Source organism: Octopus bimaculoides, chromosome 25 (genome assembly GCF_046866305.1).
Source record: "Octopus bimaculoides isolate indiv1 chromosome 25, ASM4686630v1, whole genome shotgun sequence".
Lineage (NCBI taxonomy): Eukaryota > Metazoa > Mollusca > Cephalopoda > Octopoda > Octopodidae > Octopus > Octopus bimaculoides.
Window position 1 is genome coordinate 22,508,385 of NC_142952.1, and position 20,265 is coordinate 22,528,649.

Here is a 20,265-nt window from a genome sequence, read left to right on the forward strand (position 1 = left end):
TAAAAGCACCTGTGTGGCAACATGTAAAAGCGCCCATGTAGCAACATGTAGAAGTTCCCATGTGACGTCATGTAAAAGCGCCCATGCAGTGCCATATAAAAGCATCCAGCACACTCTGTGATATGGTTAGCATTAGGCAGAGCATCCAGCCATAGAAGCCATGCCAAATCAGACTGGAATCTGGTGCAGCCCCGTGGCTTGCCAGCTCTGGTCACACCATCCAACCCATGCTAGCATGGACAATAGACATTAAATGATGATAATGCTGTTGATGATGATTATAGTTTTGTTTATGAGAATGTCCCACTGCTTGGTTGACACTGTGAAAACCCTCTTTCTCCTAAATATTATCCATATTTTATAGCCTTTCATAGTAATATTTCCATATTTCTTTCTTTTCAGAAACACCAACTGCAGGTGTGCTATTATTTATCCATACACATTTCTCATTCACATGTAAGCCCATTCTCAGTTCTTTTTGGTACATTGTCTTGCGATTTGAAATATCTCATGTTTTTGATCCTCGTATCATAGAATACTGGAAAACCTCTTACTTTTTGCTTCTCCCCTTGCTAAAAACACCTGTCATCTAGCTTCTCTTTCAGCTACTGGTATAGCACTCTGCTACCCACTTTCTTCCAGTCTTTCCAAACCTGCCACTTTGTTTTTATGGCACTATACAACTTTCTGAGGAAGAACTTGCATTCGAAGCATCAAAGACACTCCTGCTTTCTAAAACTCATTGAGTATCAAATTAATAAAGAAGTATACTTTGTTTCTACTTTGCTTTCTGTGTTGTTTTCATTGTTAAGTTTGAATATTATCTATCTATAAACACACATACAAGCACACTTATATTTGCCTGTGTGCCTGCTAGCCTGCCTACCTACCTACTTACCCACCCACCCACCTACCTACCTACCTACCTACCTACCTACCTACCTACCTACCTACCTATCTATCTATCTATCTATCTATCTATCTATGTAACAATACAGCACCAAATGATAATCAAAACTAATGAAAATACTGGTGCAAATTAAAAAACAAAGTAGATAATAAATAAGCACACATGAAAACAAACTCAACAGCAACTGTAGTAGTTAATGGTCCAATAACTTTATTACTTCAATAATATTAGTATATCATCTCACCTCTACTCATCTCTGAACTTTATTAATACATAGCTTAATATCAACTGCCATTGTCTTATACTTCCTTTAAACCAACAAAATTTCAAACACTTCTTTTGTCTCATTACTCATCTGCGTTTCTATTGATTTTTCAAATCATATAAACATAGCAATGACTGTAGTTGTTGTTGGTGGTGTTAAACCCCTGGTCATCTCTGATCAAGCAAGCCAGTGATCAAAAGTACTCCATTTGAAATGACTGGTTTTTTTGTATGCTTATGACACCAATGTGTCCTTCCGTTTTTTAAAGAGGCTAGGATGCAAATTAAGAGAAATTTAGCCACTATTTCTAGCAGGATGAGTGAGCATGTACAGGGTCATTTGATGTTTGATAGAAATAACATCAGTGGTAGTGGTCTAGTAAAGATGGTGGAGGAAATGTTTGATATACTAACTGAACTAAGGTGTCTCTGTTTAGCTAAGCATCTACATTAATTTTTGATTGAAATCTATAAAAGAATATAATAGAAATAATAATAATAATAGCAATATTTTCAAAGATATGGAAACAAAATACAAAGAATATTTAAAAAGTATGAAAAATGTGAACCATGGAAATAGTAGCAGAAAACAAAAAAAGAAACATGAAGAATAACAGCAGCAACAATATTTAATTAAAAACTCATGTCTTTCAATAGTTTCATATTTGAAAGTCTTAAAACTTCATTCTTCAGTATTTGAATTTACAGCTTGCTGTGGTGAAATCTACTTTTTAACCTTTTGTTTGCTGGTTTTACACTAAGTTAGTGTCTCTCCCAAAGCTTGTTAGTGTGAAGACTGAAAAGTGAGGAGGGTAAATTGTCATCATCATCATCATCATCATCAAACATCTGCAAGTTTATTGAGACAGATTCTTTACAGCTAGATGCCCTTCCTGTCACCAACCCTCATCTTTTTCCAAGAAAGGTAATATTTCTCCCTAGTCAAACATGTTCTTGCAGAATATTGGAAATGAACAACATTGCTTGTATGATGGTGACAATCATTTTACAATTATCCTGTGATGTCAGGACAAGAAAACACAAACATACACACGCACTCACAAGGCCTTGGTCATCCTGGGGCAATGGTAGAAGACTTACCCAAGGTGCTATGCAATAGGACTGAGCTGGAACTATGGGGCTACGAAGCAAACTTCTTACCACACAGCCACACCTGTGTTTATGAATGTGTGTGTTTGTGTATATACATATATATGAACCATTTTATGTCAGTCTATCACATCATTAGTAACTGCTAGAAGGACTTGTGGAAATTCTACAGATCTAAATAAAACTGTTATATGAGACTTAATATTTCATCCCATTGTGAAGTTTGTTTAAAGTGTAACAAACATATTTTGTGATAAGTAGAATAGTATTATAGACCTTTCAGCTCCTGAACCAGCAACAAAGCTTCTATATTAAAGAACTCAAATTCAATTTTTACTCATAAAACAGTTTAGAGCAAATATAAATATTATGGCATGCTTTGTCCCTGAAGACAAAACCATGTATTATACAAAAGGTTAAAATGTATCTATAGATATAAAAAATTTAAACAATAGGAAATTATCAATTTTTAATCATGTTTTTTTACAGCAATTTATAAAAATAAACAGGTTGATAGTTTTACTTGGTATTTCAGTATTTCAGGGTCAGGACCCCTTCCTCAGGAAATCTTTGGAGGAAAGTTGTTATTCACTGATTTCTGTGTCTTGTGTGTAAGTGTATTTGATATGTGTCACTATAAACAATTGGCCATGTGCAACTCTGACCAATTAATTATTAATAAGTGGTGTATATTTCTTAATTAAAAGACCTTCTTTTAGTCTCAAATTCCCAATGTTTCTTTCTGTAGCATCAATGGAAACTTGGATGTCTTAGGTGTAGCAACTATTTTTGTAGATGATTTTTGGCAGAAAATCATTAGCATAGAAGTTAGATGTTGTTTCTCTATACCCCTCTGTCCCTGCAATCCCAGTTATCAATTTATTAACTGAACATATTGTCTCCTCTCACAACTTTGGGCTCACATCTCCAGATATCCATGAACCATTAGCTACTATAATGGACAACACCTTCTTCTGGTTCAAAGGGTCTATTTACAAACAAATCTCTGGACTGCTGATTGGGGTTAAATTTGACAGGCCTACTAGCCATAATGTACATGGACCAGCATTCAACAGCTATCAGTCCTGCACCTTTTTCATCAGGTGTATGGATGACATCCCCATATTAACATCATTACACGAAGAGACTGATAAAATTATACAATATGTTCAACAGTATCAATGAACATATAAAATTTGAAGTGGAACACCTTGATAACTGCTTATCTCTAATTAATTTTGAATCCAAAATCACAGAAAAGCAGCATACAAGGGTCTATTTGTACATTATAATTCATCCTTACCCATCAAAACTAAGATGACCTTCATTAGAAATATGATTCATAAGATACACAGTAAATGTAGCAAGGCAGGAAGCAAAAACACCAACACCATACAATCCAGAAAGATCCTAATAAAGAATGGCTATTCATACCCTTTCACTAAATACTAGCACATCGCCAGACCATCTAACAAAACCCACACATCCAAAGACAAGATGTTTTTTGAAACAGCAACATTTTAATGGAAAAACAACAGCTGCAATCCACTGTACAATCTATGGAAAAATAACTGCTACAGTCCACCATATGATTTGTAGGGAAGGATTGAATATATGACTGGCACACTCCAGACTTTTTGCTGAGGAGAGTCCTAACTGAAAACAAACCAATCAAACTCATGACTGTATGATCATGAGCCAAATATTCTAACCACTAAGCCATGTGTCTTTACAATAAAAAATACACATTGCATATTAAGAACAGCTTAGAGCTGCATGTAGCCAATTGGTTACTATAGCAATGCATATCAAATGCACACACTTTACAGGACAGAGAAGTCAGCGAATAACAACTTTTCTCCAAAGATTTCCTGAGGAAGGAGTCCTAATTCTGAAATATTGAAATACCAGGTAAAACTATCAACCTGTTTTATTTTTATAAATTGCAATGTTTTGTCTTTAAAAAAATATATCTAAAATCATTTCTATATATATATGAGACAATGCTTCATGAAAACTAAAGTAAATTATTAGTTATTTCTTTATTTTGATAAATGAAGCTTGCTTATATTTAGACTCTATTTTTAGAATTCCAGTTTATATTGTCACATTTTTTCAATTTTTGTGGTGCACCTAGCTACATCTCATGGTACACCTGTATACTGTTTGAGAACTACTGCTCTACATGGTTCCACTACCTGCTAGAAATAGCAGCAGAAGGCTCTCAACATTGGATATTGCTGCAGAAAACACTATGATTAAAAAAAACTCAAGATATCCATGGTTGGAATGCCTTTGAGCATAGTTCTACTTAATTAGAATCAACTTGGGGTTAAACAAGAACTATATATGGTTTCAAAAAACTAGCAATATAAAGGAAAGGTATACAATAAATAAATGGATTACTTCTAAGCACAAATGTTGAATAAATATCGGTGCAGATGTAGCTATGCAGTAAGAAGCTCGCTTTTGACCACGTGGTTCTGTGTTCAGACCCACTGTGTCTGAACACAGTATAGTAGAAGACCATGGGCAAGTGTCTTCTACTATAGCCTTGGGCCGCCCAAAGCCTTGTGAGTGGATTTGGTAGACAGAAACTGAAAGCCTGTTGTATATGTGCACGCATATATATATATATATATATATATATATATATATATATATATATATATATATATATATACACATACATACATGCATAGATACATATATATATATATATATATATATATATATATATATATATATATATATATATATATATATATATATCAATATATTATAAATTAACTACCAACAAAAATAATTGGTAAGCTAACTCAAAAAATCATCACCAAAATAGCAGAGAAAAACGACTGTGAAGGTATGTAGACTCCTCAAGAATCGATCCTTTTGTGTCCTAACTCCTTTATTATATATATATATATATATATATATATATATAACCAGCAAGTTAGCTAATTAGAAAATCTCTATAAGAGATGAAAGCAGTAACTATACTGAGAAGTAATGTTTATCACCACTTCAACATGGCTGCTCTGTAGGAACTAACATTACTATGATTTTAACTCCAGGAGGATTCCTCCTCCAGTGAGTTATTTGATGCAATTTGCACCCGATATATATTGCAAGTAGGGGAGTGAACCCCTACCATCTTCCAGCAATGGGATCACCAGACTGTATGGTTTCAAGCTATTTGTGCTCATCTTCAGTTATAGATACTTGTCTGCTAGAGATAGCAGTAGTTTGCTCCAGCTAGCAATATATAGAAAATAAGTGACAAATGGTAGTAATATCGGTTCCTATGGAACAGCCATGTCGAAGTGATGATATACATTACTTCTCAGTACAGTTACTGCTTTCATATCTTATAGAGATTTTCTAACAAGCTAATTTGTTTGCTGTAAGATCATGTTGCTCCAGTTCACTCAGCTGTAGAAATGAGTTGTGATGTCACTGGTGCCAAGCTGTATTGGCCTTTGCCTTTCCTGCAGATAATATTGGTGGTGTAGAGAGGGGTGACTGGTATACATGTGCAACTGCTGGTCTTCCATAAACAACCTTGCCAGGACTTGTGTCTTGGTGGAGAAACTTTCTAGGTGCAATCCCATGGTCATTTATGACTGAAGGGAACCTTTACTCTATGTATTGTTATATTTCGGGCTTGTAATTTTTTTCTTACCAAATAAACACTATATACTTGTTCTTCACTTATTTATTATTGTTCTTATTTTATGTCCATTTCTGGAAATCTTCCGTCACACCCGTGACCTCTTCAGCAACTCTCCATCCCATGTCTTCTCCTGTTCTGTCTAGTCCAAATACATAAATGTATATATATATATATTGGGTTATCTCATAAATAATGCGGTTTTTTCAATTGCATGAAGTCAGAGGGAGACAGGATAAATTACCTGCATCAACTTGCTATAAAAGCAGGTAGTAATTTTACCTTGTCTTTATTCATAGTAAAAGTTTTGAAGAGTGCAGTTTGATTTTAACAGTTATTTTTTTCAAATCTATAATGGAAGTGACAAAGGAGCATATTCAGCATATTTTGCTTTATGAGTTCAATAAAGGCAACAACACAATGGAAAGTGCGAGGAATATCAATGCAGTATATGGGGATCAGACAATAAGTGTAAGCCAGTGTCAGTGGTGGTTTAAGAAATTCCAAGCCAGAAACTACAGCCTAGAAGACGAACCTCATCCTGGAAGATCTGTAGAGTTCAATAAGGATGTCCCGCAAACCCTGGTGGAACAAAATACCATTGTAACAGTTGAGGAGCTAGCAGAGAAGCTTGAATTTGGTCATTCAACCGTTCATTGACACCTGCGTGCCATTGGAAAAGTCAGTAAATTGGGTCAATGCGTTCCTCATAAACTTTCCGAGTCTAATCATGTGCAGAGAGTGAATCTATGCTCTTCTTTGCTGTCATGTCTTGCGAATGAACCTTTTTTGGACTGAATAGTTACTGGTGAAGCCGAGTTTAGTGTCCAATGAAGGAGACGTTGGCATGGGTGCCAGTCATCGAATTTGGTTCGATTTCGATTTCACTTGCCTCAACAGGTCTTCGCAAGCGGAGTTTAATATGCACATCTCTAAAGAGTGCAGGGTTACATAATCAGACTGTTACCTAACATTCTGCTGAACCCCTAGTGCAAAACTGATTGGTAAGGTTGTCTGTAATGGCTGTACACTTCAATTTATATATATATATATGTATATAAATATGTATGCATGTGTGTGTGTATCTATGTTTGGTTGTCCCCTATCACTGCTTGACAACAAGGTGTTGTTCCCACGCTTACGCAGACTAAAATTATAAACATTATTTATTAAGTTCAAAAACATAACTGATTCCATTTCCACGATAAAAATGTTAATTCAATGCATGAAGTCCAATGTAAATGAAATTCAATAAATGGCTTGTTACAAACCTTTAAAATTTGATTATGTGTAAAAAGTCTGAACCAAATAAGACACTACAAATGAGAAGGATAACCACTCCAAAACGACTCCTACAAAGAATATGAAAATGGAATGAAAGGGCTGTTAACATAGACACAGAAAGACTAGCATACAGTAGAGTTAAACAGAAAAGATTTCTGTGCTCTACGACAGATAGTTAACACTAGAGACTAGAAACCTCTTACATTGTCCCTACAACAGGGCTAGAAAGGAGAAATACAGTCTGTTATGTGTTCAACATTTGAAATTAGAAGCCTCAAACTATTTTACAGTAGAACTAGAGAGAACTTCCAGTGAAGAGGCAATGGAACTTTGAAAAAAAATCAAGTCGATTAAATTCATTCATTTTTGGTTCCATTCTGTGCTCCCATAGAAAAATAAATTGCCATCACAACTTAGTTTAAGAAAGTTCTCGCTTCCAAAAGATGTGCTAAAAAAGAATGTAACTTCCGGTAGGTCATTCACACTCCTTTTGTTTTAGATAGCCGGAAATAACGAAAATAGAACTCAACTGAAATTTATTAAAACTTCTTTCATCCACCCATTAATTCTTTCTCTTAATGTTTCAATCTCTTTAATTAATTGTCATTATTTTTTCAGCTCTTTCCTCCTACCAGTATTTATTCCTGACATTCCCTAACTACGAAAAACACCACTGTCAGAAACCAAGCAAGCAAGCTATTTTCATATGTACTCTCCACCCATCACGTAACACGTCTGCTAAATAAAAATAATGTTGAGTAACATCCACCATAAGTAGGGCTACGAACCGGAAGTTGAACATTTAGTTTGCCTCCTCCTCCTTCCCTACTTTTTCATCCTCTCACTCCTCCTTTTTCTCTTACTCAGTCTATTTCCCTGGTTTCGTGTAATTGAGCGCTAAATTCGAATCTTGTTTCACTACATTCTTATTGCTATTCAGGATATACTTTATTTTTCACCTCACCTAAACAGAAATGGAGACCTTGTAGTATTAGTAGTGATAATAGTTATTATAATAATTGAAAACAAAACTATATATGAAGTGAAAGGACCAAAGAAATCTTGGATTACTTTTTTACCGTAGCACAAAAACAAACACAGAAAATGACAGGAGTTCCTTCAGTGTTTGGACAGGTAAATAAATTACTTTTTATTTACTTCTAATTACTAACCCCTCGATTGTTTAGCGAAATATCTTCAATTTTTCAAAATAAATTTCGATATAATTGGAATGTATTCCGTCTGAAAGGTATTTGCAAAAAAAATTCATTAATAAATTTTCTGAAAGCTATGAGGAAACAAAGTCGTGACGGTGGCACACTTGTGTAGATATGTCACTGTCGTCATTATATTGTTGATATTTCTTCGCCACAGGACAAAAGATATGTTGGATCTTGTTAGATTTCTTTCGACAACTTTGTTATCAAAAATAATGATTGTTTTCCAAACTTTTTTTTATCCTCTTTCAATTTTTCACCAGATTATTCTCATAATACATGTTTTGCATGATGATGACGAAAATCGCATTCAGTTTTTTTTTTCTAGAAATTAATAATAAAGAAGGTACAAACATTCAAAGTCATTTAATTATAAGTAGTTGGAAGAAATTTAACAAGATCTAACATTTTCTCAAAAATATCAAAACGAAAATAAAAAAGTTATGTAATCTACGAAGCTTAAAATATACACATCTGAAGAAATTACGGGCGCCCAAGATAATTTGTGGGATCTATATAATAACCGATAATTTCTAATTCTATAGAGAGGCAAATTAAAGGTAGTCTAGTCTTGACATGTTGAATATGGGCATACCTACACAATTGTGCCCCACCGATTCTGTTTTCCCCATAACTTCCAGGAAAGTGAGTATTTTTTAATGACATCTTCTACAAATACGCTTCAAATGGCAATAGATTCCAATTATATCGGAATTTGTTGTGAAAAGAATTTTCCGCAGCTGGGGAGAGGAGTTTCGGAAAATTCATACAGAGTCGGCTTTGTTTCTTTATAACTTTCAGAGATACTTTATTTATAAAATTTTCTACAAATACTTTCAGAGTGTCTAGATTACGATTATATCGGAATTTAATACAAAAATAAATAAATAAATGAACATGCATCACAACTTATTTTTGGAATTTCAAGTTTCATTTTCTAGATATGTGATGTGTGTCAGCATGTATGTGTACGAGTTCACCATTCTTTTTTCATATTAAATTCCGATATAATCATAATTTACAGGCATACTCTGAAAAGCATTTGTAGAAAATTTCATTACAGAATTTTTCTGAAAGTTGTGAGGAAACAAAGCAGACTGGTGTGGATTTTCCGAAACTCCTCTTCCCATCCGCGGAAATTTTTTTTTCACTATAGATTCCGATATAATCGGAATCTACACCATCTGAAGTGTATTTGATGAAAATTTCCTTAAAAATTTATCCATTTTTCTGAAAATTTTGAGGAAACAAAGCCGAAGTGAAGCACACTTGTGTTGGGTATAGTTTTAATTTCTTCGGGTTCCCTTATTTTCAACAACACACAAAAAAAAAAAAAAGAAAGAAGAATCTCCCAGCTTTTCAAAATTTTCATTCTCTAATTTTTCTGTTATTACTTTTCGGTTATATTTATAAAGATATATATTTTAATCTTCACGTTTAAAAATCTAGACAGCGACTTATAATTCGTCCGTTCATTTGTGGATGCCTGTTAAACTAGCAGACGACTCAAAGGAGTGTTACCTCGATGCAGTCACTCGACGTACTAGAAATAACTGTCAACTCTTTCTCTGTCTGTCTGTCTGTCTCTCTCCCCTCTCTCTCCCCCTCACACACACACAACGGCTTATAAGATGGAGGGAAATAAAAAAAATAAAATATTCGAATAGGTGTAAAACAACTTGCTGCGAACGAATATGAAGAAAAAAACGCGCGCTCGCGAACGGGTGGTGGTGGAGATAGGCCTCGGAACATTCGCATCCTGAATGTTCCTAGACGCCTCACCGGAGCCAAGAAACAAAAGAAAAATAGTGTAATAGATGTAAAACGGCTCGCTCTGAACGAATATGAAAAAAAAAAAAAAAAAATGCGCTCCCGCGAAAGGCGGAGTGGGGAGAGGACTCGGAACATTCACATCGCCACATCGTCATTCCATGGCCTCTGAATTATAGTGTTTGACCCGGTGACAAAGTTTAAAAAATAGTCTAATAGGTGTAAAACAACTTGCTGGGAACGAATATAAACATTAGGCAACGTCGTCCAAAATATACAAATGTATGGAGATTAGGATTTTTAAAAATTATTTTTCCCCCTTCAAAATTTCAAGTTTTCCCAGAGTTTGGAACAATATTCACTCGATAGAAATTTGGAATACATCAGCACAATTGTTCCTGTTCTCTCACCATCATTACTAAATATTAGATAAGTCCCTAGCCTTATTAACGATAAAACAAAATATAGTTTGCATCCATATTCTTTCTTCATTATGATTTTGGACAAGTTGGAAAAAATTTTCAGGCTGTATAGGTAAGATGCTTGCTTCCCAACTCTTGGAAATTCATTACCTGGTTAAAGATGAATTCAAGATGCTTTCTATCAGTTTTAAGTAAGAATTTTCTACTAAGTAAAAATGACAGCCATGTTTTGTGGTTCACACAATTGCTAAAGTTTTTCTTTCGATATTTTAATAATTAGATTCAGCTGAAGTTAACCTTGTTTAAAATAACACTGGGTGGTTATTGTGTGATAAAATTCCTTATTTAGAATGCTCACTAACATTAGTTGTCAATGTTATGTCTTTATGGGTGTCAAATATCTTCACAGCAGGATTTTCAGCAAGTGCATATTTCAAATTCTCCAATGCCTTTTGCCAAGCATTTGACTTAGTAAATTAGATATTTTTTTCTTGTGCAATTTGACAAATAGTTCAACCATTTCAGAATTTTTTGGTAACTATGAATTATGGAAATTTACCTATTCTAAAAATGATGCCAACTCATACTTATTAGCAGGAGAAAATACATATGGTACTTTTTGGATAAAATAAAAAATTGCACTTGTAGTGTCCATCCCAGCAGCAGTTTTAATGGTAGTAATTTGTTTGAAGTCATTATCTATTTGAATATGATGGAGTTTTGCAATAAATTTCATTGTAGCCAGCAAGTGAAAGGCACATTTGATATTAGGGATTGGACAAGAGTCCAAACAAATCTTGTGACTAGTGTCTACTTTAAAATCATTTCAGAAACACAGATCTGTCAGCTGGTATATATTCTAACAGTCCCTTAATTTGATAATTATTTGTAGAAAATATGCTTGTGGGTGCTGTTGCTATATAAGAAGCACCTGTACTGGTACCGTGTTAAATCATCCATGCTGTTACTGCGTAAAAGCACCCAGTACACTCTGTAAAATGGTTGGTATTAGGAAGGGCATCCAGCTGTAGAAACTGTATCAAAACAAACATGGAACCCAGGCAGCTCTTCAGCTGGTTGGCTTTTTCAAATCATCCAACCCATGCCAGCATGGAAAATGGATGTTAAATGTTGATGGTGATAAATTTCTGATATTCTATATTTGATACATATATTTTTTCTTTCAAATTAATACTGAGCTTATGATCTCTTTACATACCAGTATCTTCAACATCAGGCAAAATGGAGTTATCTTCTATTAATATTTAATGCATTACTTTCTAACTACACTGTAACTTTTATCTGTTACTGATAGTGATGTGATTTTATATTGAATGCCTGTTTCTAGAGTACCTTAAAAGTTTTTGGTCTTAATTGTTGATATCAAATGAAGTTACTGATAGCATTAGTGAGGGTTGGGTGATCAATGAATAGTTGGGAATTACTTGATATTATTCAGTTTAACTGGAAAGTGTTTTTTTTTCCATCTTGTAGTATAAAATACATTTGGTTTAGTATTAGAGCTTTTATCATTCAATCTGTTTGAATATCCTTCACTTTTCTTTTTAAAGCTGCAAATTAATAAAAATAGTTCTTTTTGTTGCACAGTTATCTATTTCCTAATTGGATATTTCCCTTCAATAAATGCATGTTCAATACCTCAAAAATTGCATTTAGGAAATTTCCCTTTTTTGGCCAGATGATAAGTATCAGCAACTCTCATTTTAACTTTGAGAAATATCAACTTTTTTTATAAGATTTGCTATCGTTTCTTGCTGAATGATATTCATACAGGCATGAAGTAACATTTTCCTAACTGTGGCTGTTCTAATATTTCTTGATCTTTGCAATGTATGAGACATACCTTCAATGAGTCTCATTTCTACCAATTCCTCTTCAATACCTTGGTCGAGCTTATCAAATTCACAATATTTAATCTAGTCACAAAAACAATGTCTTTTAATGAGTTCAGAGAACTGCTGAAACAGACATAAACCTGTTTTATTCTGCAATGACTGACTTTTTTTTTAGGTCTCACTATAGTCTCCCATATTTTGGTAAAACTCATCTTGTCCAGTTGTTTTCAATAGACCACGAATAACAACTTCAGTAAAGCTTTGTCATTTGTCCTCTATAAAAATTAATTTCTTTTCTTTTTCAGGCCACCATGTTTTATAATCTTTCAATTGTTTTGTTTTGTTCTAATGTTGGCTGCAAAATTTCTTAACCATGCCTCAACAAGGTCAGGGTTGCTCAACACCAATTCAGATCCTGACTTAAAAAGTTATATGCAAATACCACATTATTTTGTTAAACTGCATCAACTAAGATAGGATCTGAATCTAATAGTCCACCTTAAATGTACCTAATCATTTGCAAACATATAAAAAAATATGCACCAATATTAACATACCAATATACAGTGTTCACAATATACAATATTGAGTTCAAATTTTGGCACAGGGCCAGCAGTTTTGAGGGAGAGGGTAAGTTAACTCCAGTGTTCAACTGGTACTTAAGGATGAAAGGCAAAGTTGACCTTGGCAGAATTTGAACTCAACGTAAAGATAGATGAAATGCTGCAGAGCATTTTGTCCAGTGTACAAATGATTTTGCCAGCTTGACAGTTTCTTCACAATGTACAATGTTGATAGTATTGGTTTCACAACTTGCCCACTAATATCTTCACATTGATTAATGGAAATGTTCTTATGAAGTCTCCTTTAATTTTTATGGTTTCAACATGTGCATTTGTCACTTTACTAAGATTCATCTTGCCTTTACTGTCTCAGTTCTTAAACACTTGATTCAGAGGTTTCCAAACTTATTTTGGTGTAGAAACCATTATACAGTTTTCTAAAATTCAGAAACTGTATCTACATTTTGTGAACCATCTCCATTTTCCTAATTTTGATTAGACATTAAATGAAACAAAAATTGTTTTAGAATGATAATTTATTCATTTAAAAAGAAAACATTATTAACTTTATTGTTATACTTGGGGATGGTCATCTTTTTCTGATTAAACACATGCACTATTTATTTGATCTTCAGTTTAGCTTTATTCACAGTAAGTGTGACGAAAGAACTTTGACAAATAACTAGAAATCATAAGCCAAAGTGAAGAGCAAATAAATAGAGCATGTGTTTAATTAGCAAAAGATGACCATTCCTAAATATGACAGTATCTGTTTTAACACATGATTTCACATCAAGAATTTTGCAAAACAAATAAATAAACATAATTTGATAACTAACTTATTTTGAAAATGGTGAATAGCATTTGCTTATGTAAAATAAGTTTTTATAAAATTTTATCAAAAAACATTCTATCTCATGGAACCTGAGGATTTTTTCCACAGAATGCTGGGGCTTGTAATAACCTACATTGAGAAAGACTGCCTTCATGTATACTTTGGTACTATTGTGATTTTATATATATATATATATATATATATATACACACACACACACACACACACACATACAGGTGTGTGTGTGTGTGAAAGGACGACATTAAAATAATGATGGTGACCTATAGTATCATGGATTCTGATAGGGTACACAGAGTATTTCCAATGAAATGCACAATCCAAATTTCTGGCTGTCTACACTTTTGCAAAGAGTCTTGAAGAAAATTGAAAGTCTGCTGGTGCAGAAAATCCAAGTACATCACCAGTGAGCATGTGTGTGTGTGTATGTGTATACAGGGTGTCCCGGAATTAGCTATTTAAATGTAATTAAGTAAATTAGAAAAAACAACAATCAGAATTTTATGTTTATTATTTAATTATGACACCAAAACAAATAGATTTATAAATTTTATGTGAAAACTTTATTGAATATTTTCAACATGTGCTCAGTCTGTATCCCTGCAAATTTCAAATCTACCCTAAGCACATTTTGAAACATTTTCAGGTGTTACCTCCTGCACTGTTAGCTGAATGCATTCTCTAAGTTCAGCTAAACTATTGTTCCATCCTGGGGGTGAAGATAGAGAAAATGATTGCAGCCAAATCGGAAAAAAAGCTGTTGTGGACAGATAAGCAGGATCCAACAGGAATGGAAATAAATTTATAAAAAGAATTATAAAATTTAAAATTTCTGCACTTTTAACATATATTAAACATGATAAACATAAATAAGAGAGATTAAAAAAAAAGTTTTCTGATTTCACTGAAATAGATAGTTAATTCTAGGACACCCTATATGTGTGTATATGTGTACATGTGTGTGTATATATGTATGTGTGTGTATAGATTATGTGTGTGTGTCTGTATATATATATATATATATATATATATATATATATATATATATATATATATATATATGAAAACAAATAATAAATGAGTATATGCATATATACGTACAAGTATGTGCATACCTACATCTACCTGTATATATAGGTGCATATCTGGGTACAGGACATTGCAAACAAAACATAGACAAAAAAATAATAATAACCAGAGTACAGAAAACACACGGGCCACAGAGAACATTTTCCTTCATCAGCTGCCCCCATTCTAACACAGGCGTTTCGAAGAGTTAGGGCAGGACGCATCGTTAAAATGGCTCTTCCCATGGACCACAAATTAAATTTGTATACACAAATTAAACTTGTACCATGGAGGAATGTAGTGGCGAACAGAAAACAAGACAGGAAAACAAACGGAAAAGAAAACAAGACAGGAAAACAAATTGAAAAGGCTATACGGCCAGACGTGAAAAATTATGTGTATATTGAACACTGTTTATATATATACATATATATATATATATATATATAGGTGCAGGAGTGGCTGTATGGTAAGAAGCTTGCTTCTCAACCACATGGTTCCAGATTCAGTCCCACTGTGTGGCATCTTGGGCAAGTGTCTTCTGCTATAGCCTCAGGCCAACTAAAGCCTTGTGAGTGGATTTGCTAGACGGAAACAGAAAGAAGCTTGTCGTATATATATATATATATGTGTGTATATGGTGTCCCCCCACCATCACCTGACAACTGATGTTGGTGTGTTTACATCCTCATAACTTAGCGGTTCAGTCAAATGACTGAAACAAGTAAAAAAAAATATAATATATATAAGCCCTCCCCCCTGCAAAAATAAACCAGGTGGTGGTGTTAAACCAGATGATGAATTAAGACTACCACTGAAGAACTCAGAATGCAAAAACCTGAAGAAATACTGCAAGGCATCTCAACTAATGCTTTAACATTTCTGCCAATCCTCTATCTGAAAGGATGAAAGGCAAAGTTGGCCCCAGTGTGATTGGAATTAAAGTGCTGCTGGGACAAATACTGCAAGGCATCTCAACTAATGCTTTAACATTTCTGCCAATCCTCTATCTGAAAGGATGAAAGGCAAAGTTGGCCCCAGTGTGATTTGGAATTAAAGTGCTGCTGGGACAAATACTGCAAGGCATCTCAACTAATGCTTTAACATTTCTGCCAATCCTCTATCTGAAAGGATGAAAGGCAAAGTTGGCCCCAGTGTGATTTGGAATTAAAGTGCTGCTGGGACAAATACTGCAAGGCATCTCAACTAATGCTTTAACATTTCTGCCAATCCTCTATCTGAAAGGATGAAAGGCAAAGTTGGCCCCAGTGTGATTTGGAATTAAAGTGCTGCTGGGACAAATACTGCAAGGCATCTCAACTAATGCTTTAACATTTCTGCCAATCCTCTATCTGAAAGGATGAAAGGCAAAGTTGGCCTCAGTGTGATTTGGAATTAAAGTGCTGCTGGGACAAATACTGCAAGGCATCTTCTATGGCTCTGAAGACTTTGCCAATTTGATGTCTATATATTTAGTTAACTGGTATATGTATATAGATTTCCTTTCGTGTATAGATAATTTACATGGATATCAATCATTTTCAATAGAAGAAAGTTTGTTTATATATAATCTCTTTGTGTATAGATCACCTGTTATGTATCTACATAACCTAGGTGTATGTAAATGATATGCTGTGTATCTAACCCTTTAGCATTTAAACTGGCCATATTTGGCCAAAATATTCTCCCTGTTTTATTCAGCTAGATCTGGCCTCTCACAAATACTCTACAGTGTCATTTTAAAAATAAACAATTACATCATTGAAATCTCAAAGCTATGAGATAGTGCATGATGAATTCAAAATAATGCAAATAAGCATTACATTTAACAAAGTAATCTGAATGCTAAAGGGCTAAATAATTTGGGTGTATATAGCTTATGTGCTGTGTATCTAAATAATCTGGGTGTATATAGATCAGCCATTGGCATACTGCAGCCAATGGGAATTCCTGAATGGCATCTAATGAAAAATTACCTTGAATTTTTTTAGTGGTGTGGCCCACCTGAAGATGAAGTATACCTGACATAGCCCAGTTCTTGAAAAAGGATGCCCATGCCTTGTGTAAAAAAGGCAGATAGAGATTATCTGCCTTGTAAAAAAATTATCTGTAGGTATATAGATCATTTGCAATGCATATATGTGTATTTGTGTATAGGTTGTCAGCCATGTATATAGATAATGTATATGTATAGATTATTTGCCTGTGTATGAATAATCTATGTATATAAATAATAATCTATAAATGATCTAGTTTATCTAATAGTTCCTTATTACTTTATTTATGAGCTCATTAAACATTTCTTGACCAGGTTTTATTGAAATATATTGATTGAAATATATTGATAAAATATATTACCTCTGATTTCCAATTATTGTTTATTGTTATCTTTTATCTTTGCTTGTTTCAATCATTGGACTGGGGCTATGCTGGGGCACTGCCTTGAAGGATTTAGTCAAATAAATTGACATACTTTTTAAGTCTGGTACTTATTCTATCAGTTTCTTTTGTCTGCTAAGTTACAGTAACAAACAAAGCAACACTGGTTGTCAAGTGATTGTAGGGGGACAAACATAACACTAATACACACAGATACATTTACACATATCATCATCATCTTCGTCATCATATTTAACATCAGTTTTCCATGTTGGTATGGGTTGGATGGTTTGACACGGAACTGTCCAGTTGGGCAGCTCTCCAGACTTCAATTGACTGGATGCCCTTCCGAACATCTGCCATTTTACAGAGATTGCTGGGTGCTTTTTACATGCCACCGGCATGGGTGCAATTATGAGCACTGGCACAAGTGCATTTTATGTGGCGATGGCTTGTAAAGAACAAGCCTGTATGTATGGATGACAGTGATTTTCACTTATCTTGGCTCGTCTTCTCAAAAACAGCAAATCGCCACAACTTCTGGTCCCTTGTCATTTCCTCAGTGAGGCTCAGCGACCAAAGATCCTTTCTCACCACTTCATCCCACGTCTTCCTGAGTCTACCCCTTCCATGGATTCCCTCCACAATTAGAACTCAGCACTTGTTTATGCAGCTGTCCTCATCCATGTTCATCACATGACCGAACCAGCACAGTCTTCTCTCTTGCACACAACATCTGATGCCTCTTATGCCCAGTTTTCTTTCAAGCCTTCACAAGCCCATTGTAGTCAAAACCCATGTTTCACTGCCATATAGTTACCCACAAAGGTGAAAGTTCTCTGAGCTTTGCCGAGCCTGTTCTTGTTCTAGTAACTTTCAGATCTTCCTCCTCCATTGCTAACTTGGTCACCTAGGTAACAGAAGCTATCTAATACTAATGCATCCCCCTCAGAAGCATTGAGGGAGTCTATTTGTATATTTTTAGTGCTTATTGTAGCTGCACATTTGCCACACACAAAGAAGACTATATTCTCTGTTAACCTTCCTGTGATACCACTACATCTCTTATGTATCCAAAACTTGCACTGGGTGCAATGTATGGATTTTCTATCAACACCCTTCTTACATATTGAGTAGGGCCGTCTCCCTGAAGGGATTTGTGATTTGTCTGTTTTCCTACTTACTAGGATTTTGTTTTCTGCTAAATTAACTCTAAGACCCTTAGATTCCATGCTTTGAGGATAGCTGCTGGAAGATCCTATTCTGAAGTTGTCTGGAAGCTGTGATTGAAGCCAATGGTAATTTTATTGAATAAATTTGCTCTTTAGTATTTCAAGATATATTTATGTAACTGGTAAATATATCTGTTAAAATGAAATGTCAGTGTTATTTTTATTTTTGCGTAATTTAGAAGACAGTTTATTCACCGCTCCCTATATATATACACATACATACATACATGAGGGGGTGCTGGGGAGGTTCTGGCTTTAAGAGTGTTGTAAAAGGCTTGGTTGAAGGTCCAAGTTTCAGAGTTTTTTTACAGAGCTTAGAAAAACTAATTAACCGATCCTCTTGTATTTTCTTTTACTCAAAGCCAGGAACTTTTCAGCACTCCCTTGTGTGTGTGTGTATATGTTTCTTTATTGCCCACAGGGGCTAAAAATTGAGGGGACAAACAAGGACAGGCAACAGGATTAAGTCGATTACATTGATCCCCAGTGCGTAACTGGTACTTATTTAATTGACTCCGAAAGGATGAAAGGCAAAGTCAACCTCGGCTGAATTTGAGTCATATATATATATATATATATATATATATATATATATATATCATCATCATCGTTTAACGTCTGCTTTCCATGCTAGCAAGGGTTGGACGATTTGACTGAGGACTGGCGAACTAGATGACTGCACCAGGCTCCAATCTGATCTGGCAGAGTTTCTACAGCTAGATGCCCTTCCTAACGCCAACCACTCCGAGAGTGTAGTGGGTGCTTTTGCGTGCCACTGGCATGAGGGTCAGTCAGGCGCTACTGGCAACAGCCATGCTCAAGTGGTGTTATTTACGTGCCACCGGCACAAAAGCCAGACAGCTGCTCTGGCAATGATCATGCTTGGACGGTGCTGTTAGCGCTTCACTGGCACGGGTGCTAGTTATCGAATATATATATATATATATATATATATATATATATATATATGCATGACTGTATATTCATATATGTGGACAGACACACATAAATACATGTGTGGTTGAATGTTTTTTTCTTTGCAGGTGTTGTTTTATATAAGTGAAATCTATGTTTACATGTTTTGTTTTTATGATATCTAATATTTTACAACTATTTAGATGTCAGTGATTATGTTCTACATTATCTGTTTTTTTCAAGACATCATTGACTGATTACACCAGATCAGATTAGATATAAAATATATCTAGACAAATGTCAGATTGAAAAATATGGCTTTTCTTGCTCTTGTGTTCATAAAGAAGAAATTTTTTCATAATATACTTGCTACACACACACATTAGCTTGGTATGCTGTATATCATAAATACTACCTAGTTTGATCAACAATATTAAAACTGAATATTTTTAGGTTAGGCATTTATTATACAGGGTGCCCCAAAAGTCACTGATGAGTTTCAATTTTTAATAACTTCCTTAACTTTACAAATAAATGCATGAAATTTTGATACAATATAAAGGGCAGAATGGAAATAAATATGCATAAGACAAATTTTGCAACACCACTACATCACATATAAAAAAATGACATTGCTTAAATGGCAGCCATTTTTGGTTTTGCATGCCTGTACTCTTTCCAAAACTTGCATCATAACACCCTCAAAAATTTCACACCCCACTTCTCTGATTTCTCTATTGATGTTCTCCTTC

General features: G+C 34.4%; 1 protein-coding gene across 2 annotated transcripts in view; it reads left to right on the forward strand.

Annotated features, from left to right (window-relative positions):
* The first annotated feature begins 8,103 nt into the window (after positions 1–8,103).
* The window catches only part of LOC106872915 (uncharacterized), a 461,458-nt gene continuing 449,296 nt past the window's right edge, over positions 8,104–20,265 (forward strand). Inside the window, exon 1 of one of the 2 annotated variants that reach the window (XM_052976439.2) lies at positions 8,104–8,372. In XM_052976439.2, the coding sequence (XP_052832399.2) occupies positions 8,343–8,372 (30 nt within the window). In that variant the 5' untranslated portion in view covers positions 8,104–8,342. The remainder of the gene's footprint in view (positions 8,373–20,265) is intronic. The other variant, XM_052976438.2, reaches the window with a different exon arrangement.